The 15,452-nt window shown below is 37.8% G+C and overlaps 1 protein-coding gene across 1 annotated transcript in view; it reads right to left on the bottom strand.

Moving 5' to 3' along the window:
* LOC139118343 (glypican-5-like) overlaps window positions 1-15,452 on the bottom strand; it is a 35,900-nt gene that overhangs the window by 3,157 nt on the left and 17,291 nt on the right. Inside the window, exons 3-5 of the mRNA XM_070681609.1 lie at window positions 2,603-3,294; window positions 1,216-1,469; window positions 11-134 (exon numbers count right to left, since the gene is read on the bottom strand). Of these exons, the coding sequence (XP_070537710.1) occupies window positions 11-134; window positions 1,216-1,469; window positions 2,603-3,294 (1,070 nt within the window). The remainder of the gene's footprint in view (window positions 1-10; window positions 135-1,215; window positions 1,470-2,602; window positions 3,295-15,452) is intronic.

Raw genomic sequence — 15,452 nt, 5'->3', positions numbered from 1 at the left:
ACTTCCTTACCTGTTGTATGTGTCTCAATTTGTCAAATATTTTCTGAATGACTTGATCTGGCTGTCTGGAAACTCTCATTTCAGGATTTGTATACCTGTCTTCTTTGTTGTCACCAACAACTTGTTTATCATATCTGATACAACAAAACATACAAACTTGAGACTCATAGTGCAATATGCTATCACACAGTAGGCAATGTCTCATAATTATGGTTACTCACACTGCTTAACCAGATTTGCCGAGAAAGCAGTTTGGATTATTATCTGACTTGATCGGGCAATAGTTTTGACTATGTAGAATTGATATAGAATTAGTCTGTACTATCAAAGCTCATTTTTTGTGTCAGAGCACATACCTAACAGTATACATGGTGGTAGACTGTCTGACATTCTCACTTTACTTGATAATTACTGGACCCATGATATCAAAATATTCAATTAAAAGCTAGTAGTTGTACCTTTTGATGACTTTTATATTATTTGTTTTTATTTAAATGTCAACTACATTGTAATGTTCTACACTCCAAAGCATGTTGAGATACTCAGTGTTGAGCTTCTCGGCTCAGCTTGTTCATGTGACAGGTGAATTCTGGTACAGACCAGAATTCAAAGGTAAACAATAACTGTACAGCATTTTACACGTACCAGTACAGATACTGTGTTGAAAAAATAAATAGTTGGGAATTTTAATATGCTTTGAGGCATAGAACAAGAACTTGAAAATGACAAAAAAAATATATAATGACAAAAATCATAAAAGTTACAGCCCTTCAATGTTGGGATACCTTTCCTCTCACTGCAAAACTTTTAACACTATTTTGTTTGGAAGGGACTTATTTTGACAGCCATAATGCATTTACCATAGGTTGTAGGCAGCTGAGTGTCTAACGATAAAGTGGATACTGCCATCTATACACTTTCCATAACAGTTGCACACCTCCAATGTCTTACTTGACATGTCACCCTTTCACTATGTGATGTATTTCTAATAGCATTAGATAAATAAGTGACTTCTACATTGACAAACTCAGAGAAATAGACTAGGTACCATATAAACACGATGACCTTGATCTTCAACTCTGTTTTAGGTTCATAAGTTTTAATAACTATATGGAAGTTAGAGGATGTTCTTAATGAGACTTTAAAATCTTCTTGAAATTTAAAAAAACAGCAATAAGAATCGCTATAATTGTGTAATTTGAAAACATGACCTACCTGCCCTTTTCAACTCCATTCCAGCATTCATAGTCCACTCTCCATGCAAAATCATCGTCACTACACAGCTTCTCTGCCAAGTTTTTGTAAAATAATTTTGACTGGGAAAGGCCAGCCATTGAAGTCTGTATTCTTTCATATAAATCATGCTTTGACTGTGATGGCATCAAGTATTCAGAATTATCATGATCCCTGTATGTCATGTCTCCCTCACTTCGTTTTTGCCTTGGTGGATGACCACATAAACTCCTCACCTATCAAGTTATCAAGACAGAAACATGATTAACCGTTCTCACCACTATGGTTTGGCCCAAACTCATTGTTATGCATGGTGACTTTTGACCTGTTTACTAGGAATAGAGGTGAACAGGTTAAGTGTGGTGTATATCTGAAAAGTTGATGGCATGAAAATGTTGTACCTTGACTTAGAAAAGCTTTTATTAGATGCCTCCACCTGAGTGGAAATCAGTGCACTGATTTGAATATGAACATCCAGGGAGTCAGCGGGCCGTGTAAATGATGTACTGACTGGTTTCAATAGTTACCGGTCCGCCGAAGCCCTTCAACGTTTTCGATGTCAAAGTAGACGCTTCACAATAGATGTAAAATATTCATGCATGCACTGCCATTTTGACCGTCGTTACAATTGATTGATGCTGGTAGATAATGGTGAAATTGTTTGAGAATGTCCTGCATGTAACTAAATATCATATGGTGTTATACTGTGAAGAGGCATGTAATAAAAACATTATTGTCAGAATACATGGGTTTATGTGCCCTTCTAGCTGGAGACAATTTGCCCTCCTGGCATCAGGCAAAGTGTCACGGTGTCACCTGCTCTTGGGCACATAAACCAATGAATTCAGGCAATAATATACAATATAGATCCAGTCAGACAGTGGATCTATGATCATGTCAGACAATGGATATACTATTCAGTCAGACAATGGAGATTTCATTGTCAACCTTCATTTCCTGTTTTGCCCACCATGTGAAGCACAAAAAGAAGAGGCAATAATTCAGAACAGTGGATCAATTAGAAATGGTGGTCAAACATTAGAGACTTTTGAAGTAGACAGCATTAAGACAAAGTTTGCTTGATTTACTGGCTTCACATGTCAAATTGGATTTTGATAGACTTCGATATCAAAACCAAATAAATTTGTTGTTAATCACTGGAATATGTCAAAAAACCGGGTCAAGCTAACCACAAACATTCTAGAAAATTAAGATTGTGAAAAATACACACATTACAGTTGTTACTACCCTAGTGTTTGGAGAATTTACGTGTTTGAAAGGAGCTGCTTCAAATGTTAAATTAGAGAGCTTTTCAATAATGCAATATCAGTAAGTTTGGTATTTCCTTAATAGTATGTAAAAGTTATACCTGTCCTGATATCATTGGTCCATTGTGCATTGCATACATGATTGCATCACTGATCTTGTCGTCAAGCTGTGACATGATTTCTTGAATATTGTAAATTCCACGCATTCCTTTTGTATGCTGGTTAAGTTGGTGAATGTAGTCCCTCCAATCAGAATCGATATCAACCACATTTGCAAGACATCCTTTCATAACATTCAGGCAAAAACTGTTACATGGTTTCATGGTTGGTAATCCATTGCAATAATTACAGTATCTCAATTTCAACAGAGCTTTGCTGCATTCCCTAGTGGCTATGATATAGTCTGTTGTATTAATCACTTCAATTCCAAGATTAAGAGCCTGGATAAAGACCCTTGCTGCCTGTAGTGACTTCTGGATATGTACAGCAATTTTCTGTGGTGTTTCTCCGAATGGATTGACATCCTGTGTGGCTTGACTTAAGCATTCCCTATAGTCCATTGGAAGGTTACTTTGTGAATGTATTTCAATAACATAGACAAGCGGAAACAATTCATCGAAGAATGTCATCACTGTACTTGGAATGTCCACTTCTTTTCCTTCCACATATGATGCTAAATTTGTAAAGAACTTGGATATGATTGGATCAGCTTGTATTGCCATGTTTGGGTAACTTCCACGGATTACTTTATTTGTATTCTCTTCTGCATCTACAAGGTATTGATCAAAGTCCTCTGGAAGATGAAAAGGTCAAAACAAGTTAGTGATAGAGACAGATACTACTCTCAACTCATGTGCCAACGTTTAATGAAGTTGATCTGCAGTCTACATTGTATCTAAACTGATAGATGTCTTGATAATTAATTTCACTTGGTATGAAAAATTCAAAGACACTAATATATGTACACATCAGAGATTATACCTGTGAAAAGGGAAACTTGCTGACAGATATATCCATCAGAAGTATTGTTAGCAAAATAACAGTCAATTCATCATGTCCCTAATAGTAATACATAGCCAGGTTTCAATATAACAATACAATTGGCATTACCGGCTTCCCTCAGTGCCACTAAATTTCACAGAGAATTATTGTAGAACTTGTAGATATAAACTAAGAAATCTTCAATTTCAGAATATCTGTGTGTCAATCTGTTTAAGAGCCGATTTAAAAGAGAGTTCTCGTTGATGTGCTATACAATGAACGCTAACAAGATGAGGCACGTCAAGACGTATGTGAGCCATGACACAGGAGCCATTCCAACAAGTCTCGCTTTCCACTCGTTTTCATCCACATCCAATTCAGCATGAAATGCACCATTTATTGCATTTACTATTGCTTCTGCAGTTCTGCGAGTCATAGCTTGCAAACTAAGAAATTTCGTCACTGGACGACAGTCCTCCAACACTCTACTATCAATAATTTCCTCTTCGATTGGGGAACAATCCGTGGAGGAATCTATCAACACTGAGAGAGTCACTGTTGTCAATAGTCTTTGCCATTTCAAGTCGTATCGACTCACCAATATAGTGGATAAACTTGGCAGCTTGTTTTACCATCTCCATAGGTATTGCCAATGTTTACTTTGTTGGTTTCCTGTAGTGTTGGCAGTTCAGCAAACTCGGTGAACGGCTTCTCATTTTTTACGATATAGTACGCTGTCCGAAATATTATTTGAAGTCTGTCTACAAGTGGACAAGGATTGGAACTATGTTCGATTATCAGTATTTCAACAGCTCTACTATGTGCATTACTCTATTCATGTTTACGAAGAGGTTCTATTTGGAAATTAGTGTAGCCGACGTATCACTTGAAAACATTGCCGTGTCTCTCATACAGATATCACAAAACACTGCGTCTTTCTCCTCATCATATCTAAGCCCGTCTTTGTAACCTGTCATCCATGACTGTTGAAATTTCCCAACTCTGCCTACTTTCACTTATTTTAGCAGAGTTCTTCATTGTCTTCTTGAATCTGTTTTGCCATATTACCTTCAGACATCAAGGAACTCTGAAGTGATCATCCCGATTCTTGAATCTGTTTTGCCATATTACCTTCAGACATCAAGGAACTCTGAAGTGATCATCCCGATACACGAAAATAATTTAAAAGACTCATAAAAGACAGTTGCAATTTTGTAGGTTGTGAAAATGCACTGGTCAGCAAGCAGCAGATCGTGCAATGTTCTTGCTCAGTAAAGTCTGCCAATATGTTGGAGTGAGCATCATTTCTGAGGAGGAATATTTACATACAATGTTTCAGTTGTGGGCCATGCTATTCAACATAAAAGGAGAGGCGTGTATACGAACTCAAGCATGTCACATTTTGAAGGTTGCAGATTAAGTTGCTGCTAATTCAAGGACATTTTGCTTGGCTTAAGTGTTATATCTTTATGCGCATGGAGGCATTTCTGGTGTGAGTCAATTCTTTACACGATACCACATCCTGTACAGTAACTCTGCTAGCCCAGGTGGGCTACCAAATTTGGAAAGAGGTAGCCCCAGACAAGAATTGGTAGTCTGGGGACATGGAACTACCGTTAATTTTAGTTTCAAGCCCTGGAATATAAATTCAAATTACTGCGTAATTGTAAAAAGTGTGAAGGTGGAGAAAGACATAGGACACATGGATATAAAAATATATAATACAGAAATTAATCAATGTTACAAGTAACTGTGGGTAATGCACACACAACAATTAGTTTCCTGTCACAACATTTCTCACATTATAAGGGTTGTAATGGCACTTTCCACATCAGTAACGATGCAGGACAAAGTAAGATATCTAATTCACCAAGGTACATTAAAATGTGGCAAATGTGGCCATAGAGTTCATGCATGTTTATCTTACCAGTAATACAAGTCATCGTTGATGACACAGTCCCCGCTTGTCCATTTTGTTATAATCTTTGGTGTCTAGGTAGCTGTGGAATGACATTGATGCAACGGGTGCATCAGGCCTGTGACTTGCATAATAAAGTAATCTGAGGAACGTTCAATAAAAGACTCATCTCTGCCGGTGTTGACCACTAAAGGAACTTTTGATTACATCACACATAACGATGCCCTCACTGCCTCTAGTGTCATGACAGCACATACTATACACATGGTTTGGTGGAATTTTCGAAATGGTATGGGATCGGGTATGTTGTTGTAATCAGCCATTTTGGATCATATAATGAAACAAATTAATGTGCACAAGAATGCAGCCATATCACGTTTAAACAAAATCAGTCCATTGAAGGACAGTGACCTATCTTTATAAAATTGAAATCAAATGGCTGTCTATTGACCATATGGATCGTAGCACAAAATTAGTAGACATGCATATGTATGCCATAGTACTTTATCTTTGTACCAAGTCTCAACAACATTGGATAAGGAATATTTGCATATGATTAAGCCTCAAAGACATGAAAAAATCCAAAAATGACAATCTGGCAGCCATATTGGAACATGTCACGAAGTAAATTGACATGTATACATGTATGTGTGCCATATTGCTTGATCTTTGTGCCAAGTTTGGACAAAATGGGTTTAATGACCTTTGAATTATGCTTCAAAGACATGCAAAATTCCAACAAAATGGCAGTTCTGCAGCCATATTGGATCCTATCGCAAGGTTAATTGATACATGCATATGTATGCCATAGTGCTTTGCCTTTGTGCCAAGTTTGAACAAAATCAGTTCAAGGATGTTTGAGTTATGGTTCAGAGACATGAGAAAATCGCAAAAAAATGGACGCCTGTCGGCCATATTGGATCATATCATGAAATAAAGTGGCGTTCATATGAAGGGCATAATGTTTTGCTTTTGTGCCAAATTTGAACAGAATCGGTTCAAGGATGTCTGAGTTATGGTCCAAAGACATGAAAAATCGCAACAAAATGGCTGCCTCACGCCCATATTGGATCGTATCGCAAAATAATTTTACATGCACATGAAGGCCATAGTGTTATGCCTTTGTGCCAAGTTTTAACAGAATCTGTTCAAGGATGTCTGAGTTATGATCCAAAAACATGAAAGATCCCAACAAAATGGCCGCCTCACGCCCATATTGGATCGTATCGCAATATAATTTGACAAGCATATGTAGGCCATAGTGTTATGCCTTTGTGCAAAGTTTGAACAGAATCGGTTCAAGGATATTTGAGTTATGGTTCAAAGACATGAAAAAATCGCAAACAAAATGGCCGCCTCGCAGCCATGTTGGATCGTATCGCAAAATAATTTGACATGGACATGTAGGCCATAGTGTTATGCCTTTGTGCCAAGGTTGAACAGAATATGTTCAAGGATGTCTGAGTTATGGTCCAAAGACATGAAAAATCGCAACAAAATGGCCGCCTCGCGCCCATATTGGATCGTATCGTGATATAATTTAATATGGATATAAAAGCCATAGTGTTATGCCTTTGTGCCAAGTTTGAACAGAATCTGTTCAAGGATGTTTGAGTTATGGTCCAAAGACATGAAAAATCGCAACAAAATGGCCGCCTCGCAGCCATATTGGATCGTATCACGAAATAAATTGACGTGCATCTGTAGGTCATAGTGCTATGCCTTTGTGCCGAGTTTGAACGAAATTGGTTCAGCAGTGTCTGAGAAACTGTTGATGACGGACGGACGGACGGACGGACGGACGGACGGACGGACGGACGGACGGACGCACAGACGGGACCCAATCTATAAGTCCCCGCCGGACTTCGTCCGCGGGGACTAATAACCATAGCCACAACTCACTCTGACTAGGACTGTACAGGAATTTCATGGAAGAGTTTCACAAAAGTGACTTGTTTACAAAAGTGACATTACATCACATCATATTCCCCATAGCATCCAAACATTTCCCGTCAATGCCATTAAAGCTTTGAATGGGAGATTAGTAAGTATTATATTGATATTGTATTCAAGTATGGCTAATGTGCAATGACATGGTAAACATGACAGATATGTACAGCCATGCTATCAATCTTCCAAAGCACAGCAGATATCATCAGCAGTGTACACCCTCTCTGCTTTGTCAAACTGATCTTTTGTGGGAATAAAATTCACATTGGAATGTCTGAGTATCTACCCAGCAGTAGCAATGCCAATATGTCAAACCTCTCTTAAATGTTTTCATATCTTCAGAAATTTCTCATCTGACTTTCTAGCTCTAGGAATGCTGTAAACAAACTACTGGTTCACATAACCTTTGCTCTGAACATATCAAACAATCTATAATAACATCTTTCAAATTGTATTGCAAAGATATCCATTTTCACATTATATGATGACTAAAGTTGACATGATGACACAGCATAAACCCTCAAAGGGTCTAAGGCACTGTAACAGAACAATTTGGATTTAAACTATTCATTCATTAATAGTTTTTTGGAAAACATTCACTCTTACATAACTGTTTAGTGTTTTCTATAAGAGATGTGTCACTCACAAACCTATGACCTCCATTTAATTTTCTTTGCAAGGAATGAATTAGAGCTAGAGGTCATAATTGCGGACATTTGGGTGCAACTTCTGGGACTGTTTATAGTACAATGACCTCAGCCACTGCCAGTGACATTGGTCAACTCCACATCGCGACTAGGATCAGGCTCAAATGACCCATCTGTGACGACCGAGCCATGCTGAAAGCAATAGCATGCATCCAAAAATTCCCGTTTTGTCTGCACATTGGATTCTGGAGATGACGAGTGAATTTTGATTTTATTTGCGCTGAGTTACAACACATAGGCAGGCATGGCTTGAAACAGGTCAAAAAGTAAGAGCTGGAAAAAATCTTGTTGTGAGAAAGAATATGTATGAATAATTTTGAAAATAGTGAAGCGATCGTTACACTTGGCATTACATTGAAAAGAAGAGGGTCTACTTGAATAGAGGAAGGAAGATGTACAGATGTGTGGACAAGGTGACAGATCATACCAGAATTTGTGCCAGTATTCGTCCGTCGTCTTTACCCGAACTTATAACAGTGTACATTACATAGGGTATAAATTGCACTAGGCCTTCCTATCTATACAATTTACCGCTACTACACAAATACAAACGGCCCTTTTCAGGACCAACAAATTTTCCAAAAAGAGAACTACTGAATCAAATGTGTTTGCATGTATTTATTACACTGATACATAGTAGGTGTGTGTGTTTGTATCTTTCAATACGCTCCAATAAGTAATTTCTGTTTTTTTCGCATTGAGCAATCAACGCTATATAAAGGTAAACAATGTATAAATAATGACCGATTTTATATTTGCATATCACATCAAACTGAATTCTTGAACATTATACAGCGAATGATTTATTCTTTTCTGGTTCCAGACATAATTTCAGAAACCAAGTATGTTGAGCTCAAAATACTTATACATATATCCCTCAATGTTATGTTTGCCTGCAAACCACAGCCAAAACTGCAATAAATATCCAAAGCCATGTTGCTGAATGGCAAGATCAAGGTGGTGAATGACATTGCCTGGCTTGAACTTGCAGAGCCAAAGCCCAGCTGGATACATCCAACACCTACTTATAACTATTACCAAGTCCTGGTGGTTTCACTGCCTGCTCTCCAGCTGCAAAATGTGAGGGAAAAATTGAGTCTGACATGAAGAATTTTTCCTAAATTTAAGAAACTTGTGTACCAAAAACTGTAGCAAAATACCACAGACTTTTTTCTCCTTGTCTTTGAAGATACGAATCAGTTATTTTATTAGCGTAGAGCATGACTGTTTATACATGATATGACTATACTTTTGTGCTTTCCTACAACCTCGGGAGCTCGTTGTTAATATCTCTGTGAACACAATAACCCTATGCATTGGAAGCATTCTGCTCCTTGATACCCATGTAATATTTGCAAAAATAAATGAAATTACAACAACGGCAACAACAACAAAACTCACACAAAATAGCATGTCATGCAATCGCAGTGTCCGATGCAATAGTGGTTGACTCCTAGCACATGCATGTGTTGTATTAAAAGGCATGGACAGTACTGATGAGCGAACTATTTGTTGAAAGGGGTGAGCAAATATCACGAACGTTTACAAAGCCATTACGTTTGATAAGATTACCTTACTGATGAAAGAAAGCAGTAGAGAATGACAAAACAATGGAGAATGGAAATCAAGTGACCGAACTGCAAGTAAAACCAAACTTATTTGCTGTATTTTTAATCCTCGGTCCCTCTTCCCCAATAGAAGAGTCTTTTTTGATGTCATATCCGCCATAGCTGCTATGCCGTCCAGTTATCTCAACGTCGCAATGGACGATTATTTTCTTTCTTGACAAGAGAGATTTCATCTGTCACAGCACGATCCAAATGAATGATAGTTTTATTTGAGGAATTTCAGTCATGACTACAACAAAGTTCATTGCTATATTGTTTATTGGTATCTTTGAAAGTTCTGTGTTTTGCATGCTGCTACGGCTAAATCATAGTGCATGCATGTACTAGACCCATATCAGTTGCAATTTTACGTATGAGCTTGACGTCAAATCGTATGAATTGTTTGTCTTTTTTCCGAGATTAAATTCAAGCTGTAATTTCTTAGAAATTTGTCTTCTTCATCCCAGAATTGCATACGTTCTTTGAAATCGAACTTGGCTGAGGAAATTTAAGTCAGTTACATAGGCTCGGAAACGTCTGTGTTCGTTTTGCTGCAGGCAATGCGTTTTGACATTTCGTTTACTCCCGATCAAGTTTGCTACTCTCGAGATCTCCTCAGCTGTCTCCTACATTACGCTAGCCCATCGGGCTAGTAGAGGTATAAAAATTACTTGCCCGGCGGTTAAAACTGATAGCCTGTGAGTTCGGGGTAGTGGATTTGCTCACCCCTATAAAATATAAATTCCCATTCTGGTGAATGGAGTATTCGGGTCGCTTCCAGCACCCGGAAGTAATAGTGCAGGGGCGATTGTAGTTGAGTGATTGATCCGACGATCTGTACAAACAATTTTTGGGGGCGAGAAATTCAATTCGCAAGCCTGGCTAATGACTTTCAAAACATTTTCGCCAAATGAGAGTTTTATTCACATTTTGCGAGTGTGGCGAACACTGCTTGTCAGAAAACCTGTCCTCAGATGACCCAGAAATGCAAAAGAGATAGCCACACGTAGTGCCATCGACTTGGAAGGATAAGGGGTTCGGAAAAACGGCCCCAAATCCAGCGACTTGGCAGGATGACAGCCGCCGCTATTCAAGATTCTGGCTACACCAAATTTTGACCCAATTTCCAGTGAAATTCCAAAATCAAATTTCTTGTACACATATGCACATATAACCACCCTCTTCTAATCAAGTACAATTATCTCAATAATTCAGGGTCCACATATACTGTACACAAATGTTTTTCATTGGGAAAAAATTATTCAGTTTTATCATTACACATGCAAATACAGCCATTATGCAATTTTAGCAGACTAATGCGTATGCCATACACAAGGAGGAAAAAGTTACCATGAACACTGTAACAAGAAAAGCAAAGAAGAAACAAATGTGGAAACATCTCTGCCATCTACCGGTAAATCTGATTCCAATCAACAAGTCATCGTTGATGACCCAGTCCCCGCTTGCTAATGGGTACTTTGATTACAGGTTCTGTGATAAAAATACTTTGATACAGATGGCACTCAATGGCCAAGAATGAGTTCCATGGTGATGAAAAACATAAAACCAATGTAGGCCACTATCCTAAAGGTCATTAAATGAGTCAACTGGAAATTAGTCGACAGGATGTTGCAAAACATTTTTTCATTCTATCCTAACACTAATAGATAACCGGTACCATATTTCATAAAGTTTAATGTAGTATTTACAACACTATGAGATCAACATCTGTATCAAGTTTCATCAAATTTGACGTTGTATTTGTGGATATATATCTAATTAGGAAAGTTCATTACATATGCAGTTACAAATTAATTAAAATGACACTGATAAATGTCTTTTTCACTGTTAAAGCAATGTGAGCTTAACATCTGTACAAAGTTTCATGAAATTTGATGCAGTATTTCTGACATATCAACCTAATTATGAAACGTCAATAATTTACATGATACTGCTACATGACGTGAAACAACTGACGAGCATGTATGAAATAGGTCAATGTCCTTGTACCAACTTTGAATGATACTGGTGGAAATACCGGTATGTCTGAGTTATGGCTCAGTACATGAGAAAATCGTAACAAATTTGCCGCCACGCAGCGATATTTGATCTTACTGTTTAAAAAATCAACACGTATATGTATTACATAAGTCATTGTCCAGGTACAAACTTTGAATAAAATCAGTTGAGACTTGCTAGAGTTATGGCTCTCGACATGAAAAAAAACATAACAAAATTGCTACCATGTGGCCATATCAGACCATATCGAGAAACAAATCAATGTACTTGTACCAACTTTGAATAAATTTGCTTGATACATGTCTGAGTTATTGTTCAGGACATGGAAAGTCGTAAAAAAAATGGCCACAAGGCGGCCATATTGGATCGTATCACAAAACAATTCAATGTGCATAAGTATAACATAGGTCAATGTCCTTGTACCAACTTTGAATAAAATCAGTTGAGATATGCCTGAATTATGGCTTTGTACACGAAAAAATCATAACAAAATGGCCGCCTGGCGGCCATATTGGATCATATCACAAAACAAATCCACATGCATATATATGACATTGGTCAATGTCCTTGTACCAACTTTGAATAAAATCTGTTGAAACATGTCTGAGTTATGGCGCTGTACATGAAAAAATCGTAATAAAATGGCCGCCTGGTGGCCATATTGGATCGTATCACAAAACAAATCCACATGCATATATATGACATAGGTCAATGTCCTTGTACCAAGTTTGAATAAAATCGGTTGAAACATGCCTGAGTTATGGCTCTGTACATGAAAAAATCGTAATAAAATGGCCGCCTGGCGGCCATATTGGATCGTACCACAAAACAAATCAATGTGCATATGTATGACATTGGTCATTGTCCTTGTACCAACTTTGAATAAAATTGGTTGAAACATGCCTGAGTTATGGCTCTGTACATGAAAAAATCGTAATAAAATGGCCGCCTGGCGGCCATATTGGATCATATCACAAAACAAATCCACATGCATATATATGACATTGGTCAATGTCCTTGTACCAACTTTGAATAAAATCGGTTGAAACATGTCTGAGTTATGGCTCCGTACATGAAAAAATCGTAATAAAATGGCCGCCTGGTCGCCATATTGGATCGTATCGCAAAATAAATCGATGTGCATCTGGTGGTCATAGTGCTATGCCTTTGTGCCAAGTTTGAACAAAATTGGTTTGGCAGTGTCTGAGAAACTGTTGATGACGGACGGACGGACGGACGGACGGACACACGGACGGGACCCAATCTATAAGTCCCCGCCGGACTTCGTCCGCGGGGACTAATAACCTTGTCATCACCACCCACCACCCACCCATAGAGGGCACCACTGCATGTTGCTGACTTGAACTGACCATCCCCTGATTGTGAGTCCAGTCAGGAGTCCAGTACATTATGCTCTGCACCTCAATGTTCCCTGAAGTGTTTGTACTTAAACCCTTTTGGTTGGGAATATTGTTGACGAGGGGAAAGTCACAGGAAGTTGGCTGAATGTAGTTCTCATAATTGTTATGTTGATTCTACATTTCAGGTTTTTCATTGCTAAAAATTGCTATTTTATCAAAGAACAACAGAGTAGCTTGTTATTTAGTTTGGCCTTCAATGGTGAATACAAACCCTGTGAAAATCCAGATGATATAAAGAGAGATGTTCATCTTGGCATGGTTTCAGTGAAATAGAATTACCAAAGGTGCTATAAAGTTATATACGTATGGTGATAATTCCCATTTGTAACACGAGATATGACAAATATTCACAATATCTCCTACATGTACAACTACAAGCAATCCTAATGCCAGCACACTCAAAATATTCTGTAAAATGTTTCTGCAGAGCCTTAAGGTGGCCAGTAATAATTGTTCTAATTCCATGTTTTGCAGACATGCTTGAGTGAAGAGTGTCAAAGGTTGACACATACAAAATACATTCCAATCACCTTACTTGTTGTCATTTTGAAATTGTGTGTTAAAGTGTTCACTATTTTAGGTTGAAATTTGGGTACATGATGAAAACATTTCTGACAGGATCTTGCAGTTCTTTGTGCAAGACTCAAATCCTGATCAAATCCAGAACAAATGAGTTTATTTTTCTTACAAAAACTATGGTTTGTGATGAAATCTGCCGATTGAGAACTAAAATGAAAACTGTACAGCCTAGAGAGGTACAAAGTTCAAGAGAATCACATACAAGTTAGGGGTTACGCAGCCCCTAGACGAATGAGTGAGCAGTTTATACCAAACTAGAATATACATGCATAGCTCTCCCTCCACAATTCTTTATTACAGCCATAAATCTAATAGCGCTGTTCACGGTTACCGGTTTGTAACTAAATATAGCTGTACGCCTCGACATTGGATATACAGCTTGAAATATGGACAAATCTTTATCAATGCTGCATGCATGGCACTTCTTGCAGCTTGTACTATGAGTTGTAGATATGTTTCTTCGTATTCATTGTCACACTGGCAGTCGCCTACTAAGATGTGTTTTCATCATTCTTGCATGTGTAATTTTCAAAAGCATAATCTACAACTGCGGACAAATATTTATTTTTGCATATTAATAAGAGAACATTGACGTAAACTGTGAACAGCCCTATTACATGGATATACAACTACAGTACATTGCTGGTGTACGTTTTTTGGATTGCATCTGCTCTAAACTGATCATGGATTTCATTTCATCAGATTACAGACTTGTTGATTTCATCCATCAGGCATTCTAGTTCTTGTTGTAGTTTTTAATGGCAAAGACTGATACACTGTCAAACACTTGAAAGCCACCAACATAAATACACGGTATCTAAGTTTTTGTAAATCTGACTTCACCATCATTAAATAACCATAACTGCTTCACCAGATGGTGACCTCTGACCTCAATCAGTGGTTGTCAAGGTAACTAAGAACAGCAATCTTTGTGGTGGAGCAAACTAAATTGGGCAACTTGCCGACTAATTCTTTAATGCTAGATGTTACCTTCAGCACAAAGAAACTGACACAAACATCTGAGGCGCCACTGAAGTCTGGTCTCTATCTTGCCAGATAATACACTGAAGTGCTCTGATAATGCCCAACTACTCCATGGACTTCAATTATTGCCAGTGGGTAGGTCTCCTGGGGAGTTGTCGGTGGTCTCTTATTTCAGCAGAATCAATTCATAAAGTTCAATACAAACCTAAGCCAAGTAAGATTTCATGTATCTGTATTGTACACCATTATACATATCCAGACCAAAGTTCACAGAATGTACATGTATTGAGAAAATCAATAGTTCACACAATGTGTCTCATAGAATCTGTCAGAATGTTTGCAAAATGACATTGTAAACAATGCTTTGTTTTTACATGTCTTTAAATAAACATGTACATTTTCAATAGATATAACAAGTCAATGTTGATGACACAGTCCCCACTTGACCATTGGTAATTTGATTACAGGTTTTGAAGAGCAAGGAGAGAGTCCTGTTCATTAATTGGGTCTGAGATTAAAAATACTGCGATACAGATGAAGCTTAACAGCCGAGAATGAGCTCCATGGTGGTGAAAACGTAAAACCAATCTGGGCTGCCACCCTAATTACAAAAATGATTCAAGTAGCAATTAATCGACAGGATATTGCAAATCATTTTTCATTCAATTATAGCACTGACAAGTTATCATCTGTATCACATTTCATACAATTTGATGCAGAGCTTCTGGGCATTCACCCTAAAAACAAAAATTCATTAAGTATGCAAATTAGCAATTAATTTAAAT

Source organism: Ptychodera flava, chromosome 19, assembly GCF_041260155.1.
Source record: "Ptychodera flava strain L36383 chromosome 19, AS_Pfla_20210202, whole genome shotgun sequence".
Classification (NCBI taxonomy): Eukaryota; Metazoa; Hemichordata; class Enteropneusta; family Ptychoderidae; genus Ptychodera; species Ptychodera flava.
This window is presented reverse-complemented; position numbering and strand designations above follow the sequence as displayed.